Source organism: Felis catus, chromosome B4 (assembly GCF_018350175.1).
Source record: "Felis catus isolate Fca126 chromosome B4, F.catus_Fca126_mat1.0, whole genome shotgun sequence".
NCBI classification, from domain to species: Eukaryota; Metazoa; Chordata; class Mammalia; order Carnivora; family Felidae; genus Felis; species Felis catus.
The window spans coordinates 116749324-116771718 of record NC_058374.1 but is presented as its reverse complement, the minus strand read 5'-3'; the positions used below and the strand labels follow the sequence as shown (position 1 = coordinate 116771718).

Genomic DNA, 22395 nt, shown 5'->3' with positions numbered 1-22395 from the left:
GTAGAAAAGAAGATTTAAAAAAATTTTTATGTTTTATTTTATATTTGAGAGAGAGAGAGAGACAGAGACAGCGAGCAGGGGAGGTGCATGCAGAGAGAGAGACAGAATCCGAAGCAGGCTCCAGACTCCGAGCTGTTAGCAGAGCCCAACACAGGACTCGAACTCACGAGCAGTGAGATCTTGACCTGAGCCGAAGTCGGGCGCTTAACCGACTGAGCCATCCAGGCGCCCCGAAAATAAGATTTTTTAAAAGTAATCTCTATGCTGAACTTGGGATTCAAACTCATGACCCCGAGATCAAGTCACATGCTCTACCAACTGAGCCAGCCAGGCACCCCCTGAAAATAGAATTTTTAAAATAATTGTTTAAGTTTATTTATTTATTTTGAAAGAGGGAATGCATGAGCAGGGGAGGGGAGAGGGAGAGGGAGAGGGAGAGAGAATCCCAAGCAGTCTCTGCACTGTAAGCATAGAGCAGACACAGGGCTCGAACTCACAAACTGCAAGATCATGACCTGGGCCAAAATGAAGAGTCGGTCACTTAAGTGACTGAACTACCTAGACACCCCTGAAAATAAGATTTTTGATGACTATATAATATTCCGTCCTAGGACTATATCAGATATACTTATCCTTTCCCATGGTACTGAACAGTTAGGTTGTTTCTGGTCTTCACTATTCTAAATAACACTGAGCAGAAGTAAAAAATTGTTTGTATTCCTAAAAGCAAAATTACTAGATCAGTGGCGGCAGATTCTTAATATTTGCCAAAGACCTTCTAGATGGGTTTTTTGACCTTAAAAAAGGAGAGCAAGGTTTTTGAACTTAGTTATATTTTGCTTTCTAGGAAATGCAGGAAAAACTATATTGTATGCCAAAAATACTTAAATGAAATACTTCCTCTTAAGAGATACTCTCATGCAATGCATTTTAGAAATTAAGGTGATGGGAAAGATTACAAGACAGTGGTTTATGTGTTTCGAACTGGAGGACTGCACTGGGGACAGAATTGAATTCTATAGAATTATTATGCACTTGTATTAGAAAAAAAGAATGAAAGGAGTATTAAACTATGAAAATTCATCCCTTATCATTTATATGTGCGAAACTACATTTTATGCAATTGAATCTTCAACTGGTACTTTTTATAATGTGAATTGATTAGACTGTTGCCATTTGTTATCTACATAAGAATTCCTGAGGTTAATATGCCGATGTTAATTAGCCATTTCCCTTCAAACTTTTGTTTAGATAATATGCTATGAATGCCTTTGTGCGCTCATTTTTCCCCCATTCATACCATGGAAAGATATTCCCTGAAGTGGAGTTGTTCATGTGAACAATTTTATAGCTTCCCTTATATATTGCAAGATAATGTACTCCACGGACACGTTATTAACTCTGCATGTTTGTCTTGCTGCTTCTACCTCTCCTTAAAAAGATAGGTCTTTTCATTTTAAATATTCCCCACAGGGTAGCGGAGGTAGAAACGGCACACAGCTGAGCACAGAGTACAAGCTCAAGAAATATAATGGCTTAATTTTCATGTACCTGTGGGTTTGACTTTCTCTTCTCTAGGTCTTTCTCTCTCAGCTCTTCTATTCGGCATCTATTTCATTACCTTAAATTGGCAATTTCAGGTAAATCGACAGCTTCAGGTTAATTTTGGACACAGGAAGTCTCTTCGTGTCCCTCAAATTTATGTCTCAGTAAGTGTCCCATTCTGGAACCTTTCTTGCCCGACTGCTGTCTGAGGAAGCTGAATTCAAAGCAGTCACGATCCCCTTGAGGTCACACCTAGGTTGCCTCCCCAGAAAGGAAGCGTTTTCTCAACGAATGTCTATGCCGGTCAATTTGCGCTGATTTTGAAGACAACGGAATGGGCGCGCCTTCCTGCCAATTTGACGCTGTGTGAGTCGCAGAAATTCAGTGGAGGGGTTCGGACGCCCGCGGAATCTTTTGCATCTCACAGAATTGTAGTAAACACTGGCTGCACCCTCCCGTGCCCGGGAGATGAGGACAGGTGCGAAGCCCGCCTGGGGAGGAAACGGCTACTATCCACTCAGAGCCACATGCCGCGCTGAGCAAAGCCCACCCCTGGACCACGACCGGAATCCCGGCTGCCGCTCGCCTCTCAGGGCGTCCCCGGCAGCCGAGCGGGTGGCATTAGCCGAGCGGAGCGGCACCCCCGGCACGCCAAAGGCCCGGGGGGCGGGGCGGCACGGCGTCACCTGTGACGTAGCCGCTCGACCGGGCCGCCGCCGCCGCCGCCGCCGCCGCCGCCGCTGAACCGGGGGCGGGGGGCCCGGGGGTGAGCGCAAAGATGGCCGCTTCGGCTCGGGCTGGTGAGTGTGCGTGACGGACGCGCGCGGCTGCAGCGGTTGGCGGAATGAGGCTCTCTACCGGAGCGGAGGTCCGACCAGAGCCTTCGGGGCCTGGGGGCACCTGGCGGTGTTTTCCCGCCTCGCAGGGCGCGGGGAGGTCCTGAGGGAGGGAGAGGGGGGCTGCGGACGGACTGAGGGGAGCGGGCCGAGGGGCGCGCGGAGAAGGCAGTGGCAGTGGCGGCGGGTCCGGCGAATTTAGAATTGGCGCCTCTGGGAAGTTTCGGTGGGTCGTGCGATGCCCTGGCCGGCGTCCTTGGTGGCTGGCCACCTCAGGAGTGCCCAGAGATGCTGCGAGCAGCCGCGCGTCCCGTGTGGCCAGGGTCACCGCGTAGCCACCCTGAGCGGGGCTGGAGGGGCATGAGTTGGGAGGAGAAGAGGCGGAATAGGAAGACTTTGGGAGGTGCGGAGGGGGAGATGTGCTCTGATCCGCGTTGGGGAGCGCTATGTAGATGTGATCATGAATAGGGATGCGCGCTGGGCGCTCTGCAGAGCTGGTACTGTCGAAATAAAACCGCATCCTAACCCCTGGCTCTGATTGCTGCCAGGTGATGCTCGAAATCCCCTGGGAGGCTTTGGAAGGGCATTTTCTAGCCGTCCGTTTATGAGGAATGGCTTGCTTTCCTTCCATCGATCGGGTCCCAGCGTTGCCAGCACCTGCTGCCACTTAGAGACACTTAGGATTTTTGAATACCAGCTTCCGCTGGCCTTCGGGGAAGGAATGCTAATGGGCTAAACTCATTTGGGGGCGTAAGAAACGTGTTAGCATGAGAAGAAAAAAATGTTCAAGTTTAAGAGGTGGTAGGAGACCCTCGTACGCCCACTCCCAATAAAAAAGAAAGTGAAACGTAGTGATTGTTTCAACTGCAAGTTTGAGCTGTTGTACATTCTGCATGTAACCGGATAATTTCTTGCAGTTTTAATTTCGGAAGTAGACAATTTAGCAAGTCTTAGGAGAGTCGCTTTGTCCTTAAGCCCTCCTGATTTCCCCCACTTTTAAACTCTAATGGTCCTATCTTGCAAGTAACGGGATTGTGAAATTAGCATGGAAATAGGACCTTCAGACCCTGCACTTGAATTCCTCATTATCTGTGAAGTAGCCTGTGCGGGGCGGGGTGTGTGTGGGGGGGGGGGGAGTAGGGGGTGGTAACATAGGGCCTGGAATTCCATTTTGAGTTGTCTTTAAAATCAGTATTCAGTGTAAACAATGAAAAAAAAAAATAGCTGTTCACTGTGATCAAATTCAGAAAGCCAAACATGAGTTAAGCACATGTTTATAGAATATTTCATCATCTCCGTGAGATTCAATATTCAGTTGGTCTTGAAAGAGAGGAAAACTTTGTATTCTTGGAGCCCTAATCTTTTTATCCTTAATTTATCATCTCGGGATTTGAAAGAGATTTTTATTTTTATTTAATTTCCAACCCCTACCCCCACACAGATTTGAAAGAGATTTTAGACATTTTGTCTTGTTTACCTTTTCTCCACCTGCTCTGATTTCTCTAGCTTTTTGTGTACTAGCCGTTCATTTTGCAAAGGATGGCAGATTTTTCATTCTAGGAATTTTCATGTAGTCTATCTATATTGAAATTTAGAGATATTCTAATATTGAACAAAGTTGAGCGCATACAGTGTAGAAAGTTGAAATGTTTTGGCTGTTTTCATTGTACATTCACCTTGTTTTTCTTCCAGAATATTAATTATCCCAGACTTTTTAGCTTAAAAACATTTAAGTGATAAGTGAATCTGTGTTGAGTATACTATACAATGATACACTTTTTGGAATATTTAAATTGGAAAATCTGTTGAAGATTTGGGTTAAATATTTGAAATATATTGTTTCTACCTGTCTTTACCCCCCCCCCATCTTTTCACAGATTTTTCTTTCTGTACTACAGAAATTTATCATATATACCCTCTACCAAAATTTTCCTCTACATGCTTAAATCTTACTGAGTATTATAGCATTGGTGGTACGTAAGAGGATTTTCTGCTCATTGGGTTGTTTGAGGGCAGAGTCTGATTGTATTTTGTTTGTATCCCCAGCACCTGACTATCTGCTTATCATGGAGGGAAAATCCCTGTAAGTGTCGACTTGTGGTTTTGAATGGTGCAGAGATATAGAGAAAGGCAACGTCTTGGCTTCTTATAGGCAGAAAAAGGGTGCTTTGAAGTGTTGCTCCTTCCTGTAATGTTAGGCAGAACAAACATGGTTGCCGGATTCTAATGGAGTTGTCTGGTTGAGGGAGATTAGACAGAGACTGGGGCCCAGGCTTAGGAGACTAATCAAGGTAGGAAATGTGTGCCCATCATTTTCTGGATTCAGTAATGGACAGTTTTGCCATTAGGCCTAATCGAAATAGGAAGTGACAAGTCACTAAAATATAGGAGGATTCTATAATACTGGCTTTCTGGCAAAAATTAAGATTATTGAAGTACATTGGTTTTTCACAGCGCTTTCAGAGACCATAAAACTTTACTTTCAGTGGAGTTTTACATACCATGGGAAAAGCTTATTTATAGTCCAAGAATATATTTGTTAGGCCAAATTATAGATGTGCTAGAATGATAGAGTCTAAGCATTTTACACAAAGTATTTGAACTCAATTTTCTAGACCCATAATAGAATGCTTAATTTTTATTTTATTTTATTTTTTTTTGAGAGGTGGGGTGGGGAAATGGGCAGAGGGAGAAAGTGAGATAATCTTAAGCAGGCTCCATGCTCAGCACAGAGCCTGACATGGAGCTCAGTCCTGCGACTCTGGGATCATGCCCTGAGCCAAAATCAAGAGTTGGGTGCTCAACTGAGCCACCCAGGTGCCCCACTCAATCTTTTTGTGAACATTTCCACCCATTGTTATGAAGTTAGCTGCAGTATGTTGATATATAAGTATGGTGATGTGACACTAATGATAAATATTTTGGAGCAAAAGTGCCCAAGAATGAAATACCTGTAAGTAGTGATGGGTAAGGAAATCAAATAAACCTGGTGGCAGAACTTAATTTCCAGTTCTTTTTCTTAGAACATCAACTAGATTCAATCTCTGTGCTTCTGGGGAGGCAATGTTAGAGATGTGAAGAAGGCCCAGGGAAAAAGAGTATCCTTTTTTGTTTAATGAAGAGTTTCAAGCGAGATCAGGGTAATTATAGATTCTAGATTTCTAGAGGAAGGAAGAATAACTAGGGCCTTTCTAGGGATAAAGGAAAGGAAATACATCATGACTGATAAGAGGTGCCAAAGCACTTAAGAGGCATGATAGCATACCTAAGAGGGAGTAGGGAGAGTTTGAGAGGCCATTTTGTTAATTCATTCAATCATTTGTTCATTCAAATTTTTGAACCCCTTTGTACCAGGCACTATGCTTGACCCTTGGCATTTTGCAAACATCTCCTAAGAGCACAGGTTACTATGGTAGTTCCATGGAAATTTGGAACCTGCTTATAAGGAGTGGGGTAGGATTTGCCCTAATTACTATGCATAAAGGTTATTTTCATTCTTATCCAAATGAACGCAAAGATTGGTGTGGTTAGTAATTCCTAAGGCCAACTTCCTATTGAAATTGCCATTTCCTCCTATCTTTTATTATGGAAAATAACAAATCTTCCTACTTTTAATAGCTTTTAGAGGATCTGTTCAGGTTATTTGGTACTGTTAAAAGAAAATTAAATTTTGTTATAAAAATTATCTTTATTAAAATAAAGATTCAGCATATGTTGAATCCTTAATATCTATCCCTCTAGGAGTTCTCAAATGAGACAAAGATGATTACTGTGATGCAATTTTATTTAAATATTCTTTATGCCCAGTGTTATGTATGTATATAAGTATTTATATAAAATGTGCACACCCATTGCCTTTGAAACAGTAGTAAATACCCCAGTTACAAAAATTTTTTATTCACAATATGGTCATTTGTATATAAAAACATTTTAATAAAAGATATGTGAAAAGTGGCTGGTCATAGATGAGAATAGAAAAGTATGTATTGTGCCACAATTTGAAGGCAATTTGAAGGCACTTACAGGCCATGGTAAAGAGTTTAGACTGATCTTGTGGTCTTTCAAAACTTTTAAACAGTTTTTCAATGATTGCAAAGCTGTTCTATGAGACACACTAGAAATGATGTAAAATGCAAATGTTTTATGACTCTGAAAAGGGAGAAGCTTTTTTTGAGGGGGAGGGGGAAGAGTGCAGGTGGGGGAGAGGCAGAGAGAGGGGGACAGAGGACCCTAAGTGAGCTCACACTGACAGGCTGACAGCCGCAAGCCCAATGTGGGGCTTGAATTCACGAACCTGCAAGATCGTGACCTCGGCTGAAGTCGGAGGCTCAACTGACTGAGCCACCCAGGTGCCCTGGGAGAAGTTTAATAGAGCATAATGATACTATTTTAGTGTCTGTTCAGATTTTTAAATATAGATTTTCTTTTAGGAGTGTATATTAGCCAGTTCCCTCGTTCTGTGTCACTTTTTTTTAAGCTTTTTTTTTTAAGTTTATTTTTGAGAGAGAGACCAAGTGCAAGTGGGGGGAAGAGCAGAGAGAGAGAGGGAGATACAGAATCTGAAGCAGGGTCCAGGCTCTGAGCTGTCCGCACAGAGCCCGATGCAGGACTCAAACTCATGAACTACAAGATCATGACCTGAGCTAAAGTCAGACACTTAACCAACTGAGCCACCCAGGAGCTCCCTGTGTCACTTTTTAAAATAGTAATTTAGTTTGGCTATTTTTGTGTGTTTATTTTTCATGGTAACTTCCTGTTTTTTCATGAAAACATTTTTTAAAGCAAAGAATATGAAAACTGTGCTGCTAATTGCACTGGTGAGAAGATCAAGATTACTTTTATGTGAATGATCTTTAGTACCTGTCCTCCTCTAGGAACTTCCAAAGTTTATACTGTCATTGTACCTTTCCATATTTTCTTTCTAAGTGTTTTAAGATAAAATAGGTGGAATGGGGTGGTCAGCTGAAAAGACCATTTTGTTGAAGGTAACGAATTTATAGAGGAATGTTAATTTTTGAAGTAAAAAAATTAGCTATCCTTCTAAGTTTTCAGTGATTTTTGTAGTTCTTAGTAATATTTGTATTTGGAGCACAAATATTTATTTAAAGGGTCACTGCATATCATACCAGAATTTAACCTTTTTGTTTAACTTTTTTGTTTATTTTTAATTTTTTTAAAGATTTTATTTGTAAGTAATCTCTACACCCAACATGGGGCTCAAATTTAGAACCCCAAGATGAAAAGTCACATGCTCTACCGACTGAGCCAGCCAGGTGCCCCTGTTTATTTTTTTATTTTTATTCTTTTAAGGATTTTATTTTCAAGTAATCTCTACACCCAATGTGGGGCTTGAATTCACAATCCTGAGATCAAGAGTCGCATGCTCTACTGACTGAGCCTGCTAGGTGCCTCTGGTTGTTGTGGTTTGTTTGTTTGTTTGTTTGTTTGTTTTTAAGTTTTTATTTTGAGAGAGAGAGAGCATGGGGGGGGAGGGAGAGAGAGAGAGAAAGAGGAAGGAAGGAAAGAAAGGAAGAAAGAAAAGAAAGGAAGAAAGAAAAGAAAAAAGGGAAGGAAGAAAGGAAGGGAGAGAGGGAGGGAGGAAGGGAGGGAGGGAGGGAGGGAGGGAGGGAGGGAGGGAGGAAGGAAGGAAGGAAGGAAGGAAGGAAGAAAAAGATAGAAAGAAAGAAAGAAAGAAAGAAAGAAAGAGAGAGAGAGAGAGAGAGAGAGAGAAAGAAAGAAAGAGAGAAAGAGAGAGAGAGAGAGAGAGAGAGAGAGAGAGAGAGAGAGAGAAGAGAGAGAGAGAGAGAGAGAGAGAGAGAGAGAGAGAGAGAGAGAAAGAGAGAAAGAGAGAAAGAGAGAAAGAGAGAAAGAAAGAAAGAAAGAAAGAAAGAAAGAAAGAAAGAAAAGAAAGAAAGAAAGAAAGAAAGAAAGAAAGGGAAAGGGAGGGAGAACCCCAAGCAGGCTCCTCACTGCCAGTGCAGAGTCCAATGTGGTGCTCAAACTCACAAAACTGTGAGGTCATAACCTGAGCCAAAACAGAGTCAGACACTTAACCAACTGAGCCACCCAGGCACCCCACCTAGTTTTTGTGTGTGTGTGTTTGTTTTGTTTTGTTTTTTAATAAATTCTACTCCCAACATGGGTCTCCAGCTCACGGAATCGAGATCAAGAGTCACATGCTGTATCAAGAGTTGCTTGACGTACCAACTGAGCCAGCCAGGCACCTAAAATAATTAGGGTTAGGGAAGTATATCTCAGTTTACTTTTGTATAAAGTCTATTTGGGGTGTCTGAAAGCACATAGAATGGTACTAGACACGTGGTAGGCTGTGGTTAAGGATGGAGAAATAGGATAATGATATCACAAAATATCAGGAAACTGTTCCTTAACTGACCTTGAGGGAAAAATAGCCACTTGGTTGAGGCGGGGGGGGGGGGGGGGGGGGCAGTTTGGGTCACTAGTAATCAGTGACCTCCTATTCTTTCTTTTTGTCTTTCTAAGTATAATTGGCTTCCTATTCTTAACCACTTATTCAAATGTCATAAAGAGAACTGAAGCAAGACCTGCATTCAATACTAGTTGTTTGTGCCAAGAATTTGGTAGCCTACAACAACATGGCTATCAAACCCTATAGGATTTTTTTTTTGGGGTAAGATGGCTTTTTTTGTTTTTTTTTTTTTAAACTAAGACGCTAAAAAAATGTTTGACATATAGTCCCTCCCTGGCCATAGGAAACCTATCCAACAGTTCAATGGCAGTAAGGATGTATATACAAACAAAGGATTCACATTTGGCACAACCCAAGTCCTTTAGGAAGTTAGAGATTTTTTTAAATTTGCTAATTTATTAATTGATTTTAGTCTCTATACCCAACATGGGGCTCAAACTCATGACCCTGAGATCATGAGTCACATGATCTACCAACTGAGCCAGCCTGGTGCCCCAGAAATCCTCTGTTTTATTGAACTATGGGGAACAGAGGATTCTAATAGTTAAAGGCTCAAAGGAAACTTGGAAGATTAGTTTGGCAGGATAGTACTGTGGAGGAGAATGAGAGTCTGGAGGATGGGAAGCCAGTTTGGAGGTTACTGCTGTACCTCAGGAATGATACAGTAAAGTCCATAATAAGAATGATAGCTCTGCAAATGAAAAGGAATAAAGACTTGGGGAGTGATAACCTTTTATACATAGGTGATAAGAATGTTTGAGTAGAAAGGATGGGAGGGAGGAGTAAAACCAAAGACAAAACAAAACAAAATAGCCTGGGTACTTAAATAATACTACTCTATCTTTAATAAGAGAATATTAGGGGGGTCTGGGTGGCTCAGTTGGTTGGGCGGCCAACTTCAGTTCAGGTCATGGTCTTATAGTTCATGAGTTTGAGCCCCTCATTGGGTTTACTGCACAGAACCCCCTTTGGATCTTCTGTCCCCTTCTGTTTTTGCTCCTCCCCTGCTCACGTATGCTCCCTCAAAAATAAAACATTGAAAAATATTTTTAAAAAATACGAGAATATTGGAAGAGAAACTAACTCTGTGACAGCAAGATGTACAGGTAAGCTGAGTTTGCAGTGTGCCTGAGACTGGTTCAGAAAAGTTCTGGTGGTCAGCTACCTACATCTGTCATTGAACTTCTGCCAATAGGATGAGCCATTGAAATAGATGTCAGAAGGGTATTACTACATGCTGAAAGCCTGGATTGTATGTTGCAAAGGGCTATCATTTGAGTAAGTGAAAATTAATTTCAGAGAGTCTTCACTGGGTGGTAAGTATAAGCAGTTTTGTGCTGTTGAACTGTTACAAGTTAAATAGTTTACCCATGTATTTGATACTTGTGTGTGATGTAAATTTTTAACTAAAAATACCATATTTAATAAGATCTTATGTTTTCTTTCTCTTCTAGTCATTTTAGTTTTCTATTTTATAATTGCTTTTGTTATATGTTAACTCTGTATAAAATAATTAGCTTTCAGTAAGTCAAATACAATTATTAAACTGTAGAGATTTGCTATATAATAGCAGTAGCAGGGAATTTTAAAAATAAAAATGTTCATCAGTTATATGCCATGGAAAGTTTAAATAGCTTGAATGGTTTTCTTTGAACCAATTAAAAATTTCATTGTCTTTAATCAGTGAAGAATAACAGAGCTTTCAGAATATTATAAATCCATCTGTCTTTTCAAATAAAGGTAGCATACTTGGTTAAAAAAACATTTCATAGATATTAATTGGAACTTTAAGTATGAAACATTTTTTAAATGTGTGAGAAAATGATAGTATGGATTATTTTAATCCTTGTGTATAGATTCCATTCAGAACATCTTGACTAATTGTGTGTTGCTATTATATAAGGTAATATTTTATCAGATTCTACATGGAGTATGCAAAAATATTTTGTTTTCTCTCTTTAAAGTGAATATACTGATAAAAATTACATAACCAACCTGCTGAAGCTAAACAGAGTTTAATACATAGCTTCTCCGCAGTGGATTAGCAAATGCAAAGTGCTCTGAACCCAATAGAGGAAAATAGGAAGTGTCAAGGAAATACTCCCATACCCCTTAATTTTCCTCCAAGCTTTTAGATCTTGTGTGATGAGACCCCTTTGGGGATACCTTTTTAAGTGTCTCTGAGCTTTGACACCAGGCAGCAGAGCAAACTGGAAGCCTCAGGTGGCAGCAACCTGGCGTTCTAGTTCCTGCTTACCTCCCTGCCCCTCTTTTGGTCATCTGCCCTCCTGGTTTCTTTCATAACTCAACCGGGTAAGTGGACCCCCTGCTCTAAAATATTAATCTTATTGGTCATTCAACCATTCTGGTTTCACTTCTTGGTGGGTTTTTTTGTTTTGGTTTTTAAGATTTATTTTTGGGGCGCCTGGGTGGCTCAGTCGGTTAAGCCTCTGACTTCGGCTGAGGTCATGATCTCGTGGTTTACTGGTTCGAGTCGCGTCGAGCTCTGTTCTGACAGCTCAGAGCCTGGAGACTGCTTCGGATTCTGTGTCTCCCTCTCTCTCTGCCCCTCTCCCCTCACGCTCTGTCTCTCTCTCCTTCAAAAATAAATAAACATCAAAAAACATTATAAAAGATTTTATTTTTAAGTAATCTCCACACCCAGTGTAGGGCTTGAACTCACAACCCTGAGATCAAGCAAGAGTCTCTGGTTCTATCAACTGAGGCAGCCAGGTGCCCCTGGTTTCACTTCTTCAGATTTTTTTAAAAAGATTTTATCTTTGAGAGCTCCCCTTTTAAAAAGTAAATACTCCTGGGAGAGGTTAGACCTTAGTTCTCAGCTAATACCTTCATTTTCAGTTAGCACCTTAGTTGGGCCCAGTATACATTTGGCTGAGAAGAATGAATCCCTGGCTAAAAGTGATAAAACTAAAAGAAAATTAGCCTATATAATAGCAGTAGCAGTGGCAGTAGCCACAGTAGTATTGTCAACTAAGATACTGAGAGCCACATAATTAAGTGCCAGGGTTTATTCTAAGTGCTTTATGGATATAAATTTCTCCGATTCCCTCAACAACCTTATTGGTGTTCTTACCACCGTTTCTTAAAGATAAGAAAACTGAGGTAAGTAGAGCATAAATAATTTGTCTAGGTCACTTGGTAAATATAGCTAAGTGTTAAACTCAGTCATTTGTATTCTAGAGTGTCCTTTCTAACCATTTTGTTGTGATACCTCTCCACTGCTATATTGCCTCTCAGAGAGATGGATCTGATCAGCATTTCACTTTTTTCAGGGTTTTTCATTGAATGGAATCACAATGTTCAATTTTAGGCCACTTCCTGTTGAAGGGCCGTGAGAACCTTGCCATCATCATGTAAATAGATTTTTTAGTAACAATTAGGAATGTATTTGCAGAACAGAGAAGAGATTAAAGAGGCTCGTGTATAATTTAGCTATATATGTGCTAAATTATATACTAGTATGCATATTTAAAATTTATTGTATAAGTAACATGCTTATTTAGATATTTGAAAATATGGATAACCCCAAAATAAACTATATTATACATTCTTTCTAGAAGTTTCTTTTCTTTTGAGTCTTCTTTTCTGAATGTTATGCAAGGTGTAACTCATACCACCTCTAAAATTTTAGAATGAAATAATGTCCCTTGAGTGTAAATAAGCAGCATTTCCATCTTCATCTCAAGAAGTTGAACCAATAATTATTGTCTGACTTGCCAGAAAGGAATGTTTAAATTGTCTCTGTATTCTTTATATGATCCTTTTTATTTTATTTTTTATATAATCTTTTTAAAACAAAAGTAGAGGGGGCCTGGGTGGCTCAGTTGGATGAGCGTTCGATTCTTGATTTTGGGCTCAGAATTGACCCCTGCACTGAGCGTGGAACCTGCTTAAGTTTCTCTCTCTCCCCCTCTGCTTCCCTCCCCAGCTCACATGTGCTCTCTCTCTCTTTAAAAAAAAAACAAAACAACAACAACAAAAAACACATTAAAGTAGATAGAAGAGAACCCAAGATTTTTCTCTTAATCTCCATATTGAACCAGTTCTTTAAGCCAAAGTTTGTTTGACGCTAATCTACCTCTGCTCCCATCTTTCCTTCAACACTTCTGCAGCTTTAATTTCCTTATATCTGTAGTAATAATCTCTTTTAATCATTCATCCTTCCTCTGGGTCTGCATTTCAGATCCATCTGTGACCTATATATCTGATCATGTCATTCTTCTCTACAGAGTTTTTCAGTGACTTATTGCCCATAGTTCCTGGAAGCAGGCTTGGGGATGATTAGGGCAGGGAATTTTCTGGGTCTTAGGTACCCATGAATGGATCTAAAAGGGAAGTTGGGATGTGTGCAGACTCCAGGTGACCACCTCCCCCTGACTCTGCGGACTCCACATAATGGGAGAGGGTTAGGGCAGGGACCCCCTTAAGTGTCAGGTCTGGGCCCTGGTGGTCTAGGTTTATAGGAAGAGCATGCTGTTGCTGTGTAAACTTTTGCTGGCAACAAGGATCAAAGCTGGGAGACCACTTAGGGGCCTTATTGCAGTAATCCAGGTGAGACTTGATTGTGACTTGGACCAGGGTGAGAGCAGTAGAGGTAATAAATTGTCGGGTTCTCGATATATTTTTAAGATAGAGCCAACCATTTTTTCCTGAAGGATTGGTGTAGGGAGAGAGAAAAAGGAGTCAAGGATGAGATATTTAGCTTCAGTACGTGGAAGGATTTAGGATAATGGAGCATATTAATCTTTGATGTCTTAATTTTGCCATTAGCAACTACTGTTGAATGCTAGGAGTTCTAATAAAATACTGTATTTGAACAGATTCTGGACCTCAGGAAATTTTGAAGGAAGAGAAATAAACTTGAAATATGAGCCTGAAGGGGTGTCTGGGTTGTTCAGACGGTTAAGTGTCCAACTCTTGATTTTGGCTTAGGTCATGGTCTCACAGTTTATGAGTTCGAGCCTTGCATCAGGCTCTGCACTGACAGTGTGGATCCTGCTTGGGATTCTCCCTCTCTCTCTGCCCCTATCCCACTTGTGCTTGTTTACTTATTTATAAATAAATAAACTTTAAAATTTTTAAGAAAAAATGTGTGCCTGAAACTTGTACACATGTGAGTGTTGGGACTGGTCAGCCTTAAGTCCATATTCACGATTCACCCTACATTTGAAAGTTAAGAAATGAAGGGGGAGAGGCTCTCTGATTGCTAGGAGATTTTACTAAAAAAAAAAAAAAAAAAAAAAAAATAGTGAGAAGGAACCAAAAATCAACTTCACCTTTGCAGCTTTCTTAGATGCCTGGAGGTGGCACCTAAGTACCATTGAAATTCATGTTGCTGTCCTAAAAAAAATGTATTTTTTATTTATCTTTTCAAATTTATATTTAAATCCTAGTTAGTTAACATAGTGTAATATTGTTTTCAGGAGTAGGATTTAGTGATTCATCACTTACGTATAACACCCAGTGCTCAACACAAGTGCCCTCCTTAATCTCCATTACCCATTTAGCCCATTACCCACCCATGTCCCCTCCAGCAACCCTCAGTTTGTTGTCTGTAATTTAGAGAATCTCTTACCATCCTGCTTCCCTCTCTTTTTTTCCCCCTTCTCCTATATTCATCTGTTTTGTTTATTAAATTCCACATACAAGTGAAATCCTACGGTATTTGTCTTTCACTGACTGACTTCTTTCACTGAGCATAATACAGTCTAGTTATATCCATGCTATTGCAAATTCCAAGATTTCATTCTTTTTTTTTTTAAGAGAGAGAGAGAGCGAGCACACGCACACACGCACAAATGGGGATGAGGTAGAGAGTATCTTAAGCAGGCTCCACGCTCAGCTCAGAGCCCAACTCAGGGCTCCATCTCACATGAGACCGTGAGATCATGACCTGAGCCAAAATCAAGAGTTGGACATTTGGGGTGCTTGGGTGGCTCAGTCAGTTAAGCATCTGACTCTTGAATTCAGCTCAGGTCATTATCTTACTCATGAGATTGAGCCCTGAGTCAGGCTCCAAGGGATCCTGTTTGGGATTCTCTCTCCCCCTCTCTCTCTGCCCCTGCCCTGCTGTGTTCTCTGTCTCTGTCTGTCTCTCTCAAAATAAATAAATAAACATTAAAAAAAAAAAAAGAGTTGGATTCTTAACCAGCTGAGCCACCCAGTGCCCCAAGATCTCATTCTTTTTGATGGCTGAGTAATATTCCATTGTTACCTATACCCCACATCTTCATTATTCATTCATCAGTTGTTGGACATTTGGGCTCTTTCCACAATTTGGCTATTGTTGATAATGCTGCTATTAACATTGGAGTGCACATACCTCTTTGAACCACTATTTTTGTATCCTTTGTATTTACTAGGTAAATACCTAGTAATGCAATTGCTGGATCATAGGGTAGTTCTATTTTTAACTTTTTGAAGAACCTCCATACTGTTTTCCAGAGTGGCTGAACCAATTTGCATTCCTGCCAACAGGGCGAGAAAGCTCCCCTTTCTCCACATTTTCACCAACACGTGTTGTTTCCTGTGTTGTTAATTTTAGCCATCCTGACAGGTGAGAGGTGGTATCTCATCGTGGTTTTGATTTGTATTTCCTTGATGGTGAGTGATGTTGAGCATCTTTTCACGTGTCAGTCATCTGGATGTTTTCTTTGGAAAAATCAATTCATGTCTTCTGCCCATTTCTTAACTGGATTGTTTGTTTTTGAGGGAGGTTGTTTGATAAGTTATTTATAGATTTTGGATAGTGTCCTTTTATCAGCTGCCCTAAAAGTTTGAAAGTATTGATCATACTACATAAAATGTTCTGAGTTCTGGAACTCAGAACTCCACTGCTTACGCCTGGAGCCTGACTCAGGCCATCCCATGACCCTGGGATCATTCAGCTGAAATCAAGAGTGGCTCAACCAACTGAGCCATGCAGGCACCCCTACTATCTTTATTTTTATTTATCTATTTTTAAGATTTTACTTTTAAGTAATCTCTATACCCAATGTGGGGTCCAAACTCACAATCCTGAGATCAAGAAAGAGTTGCACACTAAAGCAACTAAGTCAGCCAAATGCCTCTATTTTTAGATCCTGTAGCAGAAGTTTTCCTGACTCTTAACTCATAAAGGAACATGTTTCTGGGTCAAAACCACATAGGTTTTGTTTGTTTTGTTTTATTATGTTGGGATGGGGTTTTGTTTTTGTTTTTGTAATAAGCTTATAATTTCAGATAGTGCATAGGCCCACCAGAATGTAAACATTTATTATATTGCCATCCACTTCATATTTTTCTTTTTCTCTTTGCTTATGTATCCTTGTACATTCCTAAGAGGCTATTCAAACACAAAAGCATGTCTCTGTCTTTCTCCCTCCCTAAGGTAAACTGTCAAGTCTGTCAAATTCAAAGTATGTTACAGAGCCATGAATTAAAGGTCATTATTGATTTACTAGTGGAAAGCTAAATTTAAAATGGTAATTAAGTAAATATCGATGTGATTTATTTGAATAAATAGAATATAATAGAATGTTAAGATTTGTTCATCTTAGGGGCACCTGGGTGCCTCAGTCAGTTAAACATCTGATTTAATCTCAGCTCAGGTCTCGATCTCAGAGTTCAAGCCCCATGTTGGGCTCTACAACTGGGCATAGAGCCTACTTAAAATACATATTTTTTCACTGTAGCTACCATTATAGCTACCATTTATTGGGGTTTTACTGTGTGTTAAATATTTCATATTTTTTCAGTTTTTCATTGAAGTTGGTATGACTTTTCCCTGTTTTACAGAAATTTAGAGAAGTTAACATATTTGCTCAAATCAGACATATAACAGTATGTTGCAGAGGTAGAATTCATATCTCTAAGTGTTTGTTTCAGAACTCATGCTGTTAACTATGATTATGCTTTAGTAACAATTTGGATAGGGGTCTCAGAATGTAGACATTACTGAGATATATTTGAGTCTTGCCGACCCTAATTTTTAAGAAAAGGAATGTAGTTCTTTAAACTGCCCTCAACTATTGGGTGAAAGGATGGATCTTATTCTAGTTCATTGAAAAGAGGGCACTACTCCCTTTCTACCAGTAGATGGTGGCAGAAAATTAAAAACAGTTTTTAAAGGGAACCTGTTGGAGAAAGTTAAGTGTGTATTTTTTTAGAGGAAGGCAGATGAGAGATTAGAGAGCTTCGAAACAAAAGAAAAGTAAGAACTGCCTATGGTGTTATGACAGGCAGCCCACAAATTGGGAGCAAAGGAAGCAAATTTATAAAAATTTTTCTTGGAAAAATACCTTATAAAAAAGAAAAATATTGGCTTTTATTAAAAATTGATATTGTTCTGCTTAGTTTTCAGATGTTTCAAGTATCGTGAACAGAGACTTGTTTGGATTATGTGTTTCTCAGCTAGACTGAATAAATGTTAACAATGGATAAGTGCAAACACATTGGGCAGTTGCGGCTTGCTCAAGACCATTCCATCCTCAACCCTCAGAAATGGCATTGTGTGGACTGCAATACAACTGAGTCGATTTGGGCTTGCCTTAGCTGTTCTCATGTTGCCTGTGGAAGATATATTGAAGAACATGCAGTCAGGCACTTTCAAGATAGCAGTCATCCTGTTGCCTTGGAGGTGAATGAGATGTATGTTTTTTGTTACCTTTGTGATGATTATGTTCTTAATGATAATGCTACTGGAGACCTGAAGTTACTACGAAGTACCTTAAGTGCAATCAAAAGTCAAAATTATCAGTGCACAACTCGTAGTGGAAGGGTTTTGCAGTCTGTGGGTACAAGTGATGATACTTATTACTTACACGATAGCACCCAATCTCTGCTTCAAAATGAAGATCAAATGTATACTGCTCTTTGGCATAGAAGAAGAATATTAATGGGTAAAATCTTTCGAACTTGGTTTGAACAATCACCCATTGGAAGAAAAAGACAAGAGGAACAATTTCAGGAAAAAATAGCAAAAAGAGAAGTGAAGAAAAGACGACAAGAATTAGAGTATCAAGTTAAAACAGAATTGGAAAGTATACATCCAAGAAAGAGTTTACGTTTGCAAGGTCTAGCTCAGTCTACCACAGTAGAAATAGTTCCTGTTCAAGTACCACTGCAAACCCCAGCATCACCAGCAAAAGATAAAGTAGTACCTACCTCAGAAGATGTGAGATTAAAAAAAGCCAATGACTCCTCAGGTAAACAAAGGCCAATAGTAACTCCTGGTGTAACTGGATTGAGAAATTTGGGAAATACTTGCTATATGAATTCTGTTCTTCAAGTGTTGAGTCATTTACTTATTTTTCGGCAATGTTTTTTAAAACTTGATCTGAACCGATGGCTGGCAGTGACAGCTAGTGATAAGACAAGATCACCTTATAAGCATCCACCAGTCACAGATACAGTATATCAAATGAATGAATGCCAAGAAAAAGATACAGGCTGTGTTCCCTCCAGACATCCAAGTTTATCATTAGGACTAAGTGGTGGAGCATCAAAGAGTAGAAAGATGGAACTTATTCAGCCAAAGGAACCAAGTTCACAATACATTTCTCTCTGTCATGAATTGCATACTTTGTTCCAAGTCATGTGGTCTGGAAAGTGGGCCTTAGTCTCACCATTTGCTATGCTACACTCCGTGTGGAGACTAATTCCAGCTTTTCGTGGTTATGCCCAACAGGATGCTCAGGAATTTCTCTGTGAACTTTTGGATAAAATACAACATGAACTAGAGACAACTGGTACTAGGTTACCAGCTCTTATCCCCACTTCTCAAAGGAAACTTATCAAACAGGTTCTGAATGTTGTGAATAATATTTTTCACGGACAACTACTTAGTCAGGTATGGATTTGTTTTTAATCTTACTTTCATCTTGGGGAATTCATAAAATGAAGCCTAAAAAAATGTGTATTCTCTGTTTATCTAGTGTGTTAGAGAGGACTGTTTTCAGGTCAAAATAGATTGCTTTTACAAATATGTGTCAAGAAGTCAGCTTATTCATTTACAGTGTTTCATTTATGTGTTTCCTTCATGAATCACTGGAAGTAGTTTTTCATCTATGGTATCAAAGCTTTTAGGGCATCTGGCTGGCTCAGTTGGTTAAGCGTCCGACTCTTGATTTCAGCTCAGGTCATGACCGCACAGTTCCTGAGTCCGAGCCCTGTGCAGGGCTCTGCACTGACAGTGTGGAACCTGCTTGGGATTCTCTGTCTCCCCACCTCTCTCTGCTCCTCGCCCACTCTTTTGCGCATGCACATGCACACTCTTTCTCTTTCAAAATAATAAACATTTTTTAAAAAGCTTTTTTTGTGGGAAGAGGGAATCAGGAAACAAAGCTTCTTAGGTTGATAATATTAAATTCATTTTCTGAGAGATTGAGAAGAGAGGGTTTAATGCCTTAGGGAACAGATTTGAAGATGTTGCGGTACTGGGAATGGATTTGGTACCCACTTGAATAATTTTAGGAACCAAGAGGTAGCCCTGGAAGACTTTCTATAAAATCCACGAGGGCAAGGTCTGAAAGCTTTAATAAGTAGGTAGGGAAATTTTAAGTAAGTGTGATTTCATTGAAAATAATCCTAAATGATTTTCCTTTATTTTAATTGCTGCTGTAAAAGTTTCCCTTGTTGTGAAAAGGAATCACAAAACCAGGATCTTTAATCCAATTAATAACTCTAATGAGTGGACTTGTTGGTAAACTATTACTAGACATAAGGTTCTCTACTTTTGCATAGCATAGATCTTAAATTTTTTTTTGTTTTAGGCAATTGGCTGTTAGGTCATTTCCTTCCTCTTGCACACCTGCCTCTGTTCCTCATTTCAACTTTCACAGTAATGATACCACCTTTTGTTTTTATAACATTAGCATACTTTGCTAGAATGTAGCTTAAATATTAAAAAAAAAAATTTTTTTTTTTGAAGTTTGGGGCACCTGGGTGGCTCAGTCAGTTGAGTGTCTGACTTGATTTTGGCCCAGGTCATGATCCCAGCGTCACTGGACGGAGCCACGTGTCAGGCTCTGCACTGACAGCATGGAGCCTGCTTGGGGTTCTCTCTCCCTCTCCGCCCCTCCCCTGCTTGTGCATACACTCTCTCTCTCTCAAAATAAACATTAAAAAAAAATTTTTGAAGCTCTGTGCCCAATGTGGGGCTTGAATTCATGATCCCAAGATTGAATCACATGCTCTACCAACTGAGCCAGCCATGCGTGCCTGTAGTTTAAGTATTTCAAATGTAATTATTCCTTGGGTGTATCTGTGATCTTTATTCCACTTAATGTTTCAGAAATGTAAAGATTCTACATTGTGCCAAATAGCAAATTAGAGTTGTTTCTTATGTTGCATGCAATTTTATTTTTCTACCATTTTTATGCAAAAGCTTAAAATGCACTATTAAGGGTGCCTGGGTGGCTTGGTTGATTAAGCATCCAACTTCAGCTCAGGTCATGATCTCATGATTCATGGGTTCAAGCCCCACATTGGGCTCCACACTGACAGAGCAGAGCCTGGTTGGATTCCCTCTGTCTACCTTTCCCCCATCTGCACACACACTCTCTCTCAAAATAAATAAACTTAAAAAAAAGAAAGAGAGGAAAAAAAATAATAAAATGCACTATTATAGGAGTGTCTGGCTGGCTCAGTCGGTAGGATATGCAACTCTGGATCCTTGGGGTTGTGAGTTCAAGCCCCATGTTGGGCCTAGAACTTACCTAAAAATTAAAAAAAAAATTTTTTTAATGCACTATTATAAATAGAGGTAATATATAGTCCCCAAGGACCTATATGATACAATAAATCTATGCAGTAAAAGAAAAACCATCCCCTTATCCCATAACTCCACAATCCACATATAAAAACTATTAATATTTTGGTATATTTCCTTCTAGTTTTTTTTCTTCTGCACATTTATACATATTTTCCCCAACTTGTGTGGTCATGATGAATTTATCTCCTTTCTTCATTTTTTGTTGTTTTGTTGTTGTTGTTGTTGTTGAGAGAGAGAGAGGGAGAGAGAGGGAATCTTAAGCAGACTTCATGTTCAGCACAGAGCCTGACTGGAGCTCAACATTCATAATCGTGAAATCATGACCTGAACAAAAATCAGGAGGCAGATGGCTAACTGAGCCACCCAGGTGCCTGTAGTTTTTCATTATGATGTGAAGATTTTTCAGTCTTTAAAATATTTTATCCTTTTTTTGTTTTTTTACAGCATGTCAATGTCCATTATATGTATATACTATAATTTATTTACCCATTCCCATATTGTTGACTTGTAAAATAGTTGCAGTTTTTCTGTTATTATAAAGTTATAAGACATTTTTTCTAATGATTTTCTTAAGACAGAACCCTAGAAGTAGCATTACTTTGTCAAAAGGTAGGTCTTTTGATACTTGAGTACAAATTTCTTTCCAGAAAGAATTTTATATTTTATATTTTTGAATAGTGCAAGAGTGCCTGTGTGTTTATTTTTTCTTTTATGGATGACTTGAAATTAATAAAAATTTTTATGCCAGCTTTTTGCTCTCTTCCTTTGGACATGTAATAAACTCTTAGGAATATGGTTATCTCAGGAGATTCAGATGCTCGGTTCCTTTAATAAACTGTTCTCAATAGGTTAAAACCTGGCCCAAATGAGTCCCCAGACAAACACCAAGAGTGTTCTTTTCTTTGTGTCAATTTGTTAAATCTAAAATCTACATTAGACCTGGCTTCTTTATTTTGTTGCCTGTTCCAGGAATGTAGCTTTATGAAAGAGTTTAATAATCTATCATGTGGGGATTATTAGATTTGTAGTCTTCAACATTAAATCCTGCTGAGTGTTTCACTGAAGTTATAAGTCTTTCCCTTTCCAGTTGCTCTATTTCCTATGTCAGTTGTTAGAACTGCCCCGTATTCTTTGTAGTTCCTATATTTGGTGAAGATTTTGATGTAGTGATGTTTGTTTTAAGTGAGAGTATGATGACACCATTTACATTAAATGTATTGGCTTTTGGGGCGCCTGGGTGGCGCAGTCGGTTAAGCGTCTGACTTCAGCCAGGTCACGATCTCGCGGTCCGTGAGTTTGAGCCCCGCGTCAGGCTCTGGGCTGATGGCTCAGAGCCTGGAGCCTGTTTCTGATTCTGTGTCTCCCTCTCTCTCTGCCCCTCCCCCGTTCATGCTCTGTCTCTCTCTGTCCCAAAAGTAAATAAACGTTGAAAAAAAAAAAATTTTAATGTATTGGCTTTTGAAATTATCAGTTGGTAGGGCTTCAAAATCTACACGTTCTAATATACTATATATAAAAATATACAAATAGTATTTTATTTGTATCATGGTTAAGAGGTTATAGGGATTTGGAGAGAGAAAATTAGTGAAAGATGAGGAAGGAAAAAGGACAAAGAACAAGTCTAATAATCTAAACATATTAAATTAAATGCATATAAATCTCTCTCTCACACACACACATATGCCAAATTAAATGAGTCCACAGTTGTCTTTTTTTTTTTTTTTTAACCTACATTCAGATTTGACTAATGGCCTTGGAGTTTTTTAAATGCCTACTGGTTAAAGCCCACCAGT

General features: G+C 39.5%; 1 protein-coding gene across 5 annotated transcripts in view; it reads left to right on the top strand.

Moving 5' to 3' along the window:
* The window catches only part of USP44 (ubiquitin specific peptidase 44), a 54941-nt gene that overhangs the window by 21381 nt on the left and 11165 nt on the right, over nucleotides 1-22395 (top strand). For 2 of the 5 annotated variants that reach the window (XM_023257329.2, XM_023257330.2), the window contains one exon: nucleotides 17185-18679. In XM_023257329.2, coding sequence (XP_023113097.2) covers nucleotides 17255-18679 — 1425 coding nt within the window. In that variant the 5' untranslated portion in view covers nucleotides 17185-17254. Of the gene's footprint in view, nucleotides 1-2238; nucleotides 2346-8897; nucleotides 9031-10274; nucleotides 11143-17184; nucleotides 18680-22395 lie in introns of those variants that run through there. The other 3 variants (XM_023257331.2, XM_023257332.2, XM_023257334.2) reach the window with 3 other exon arrangements.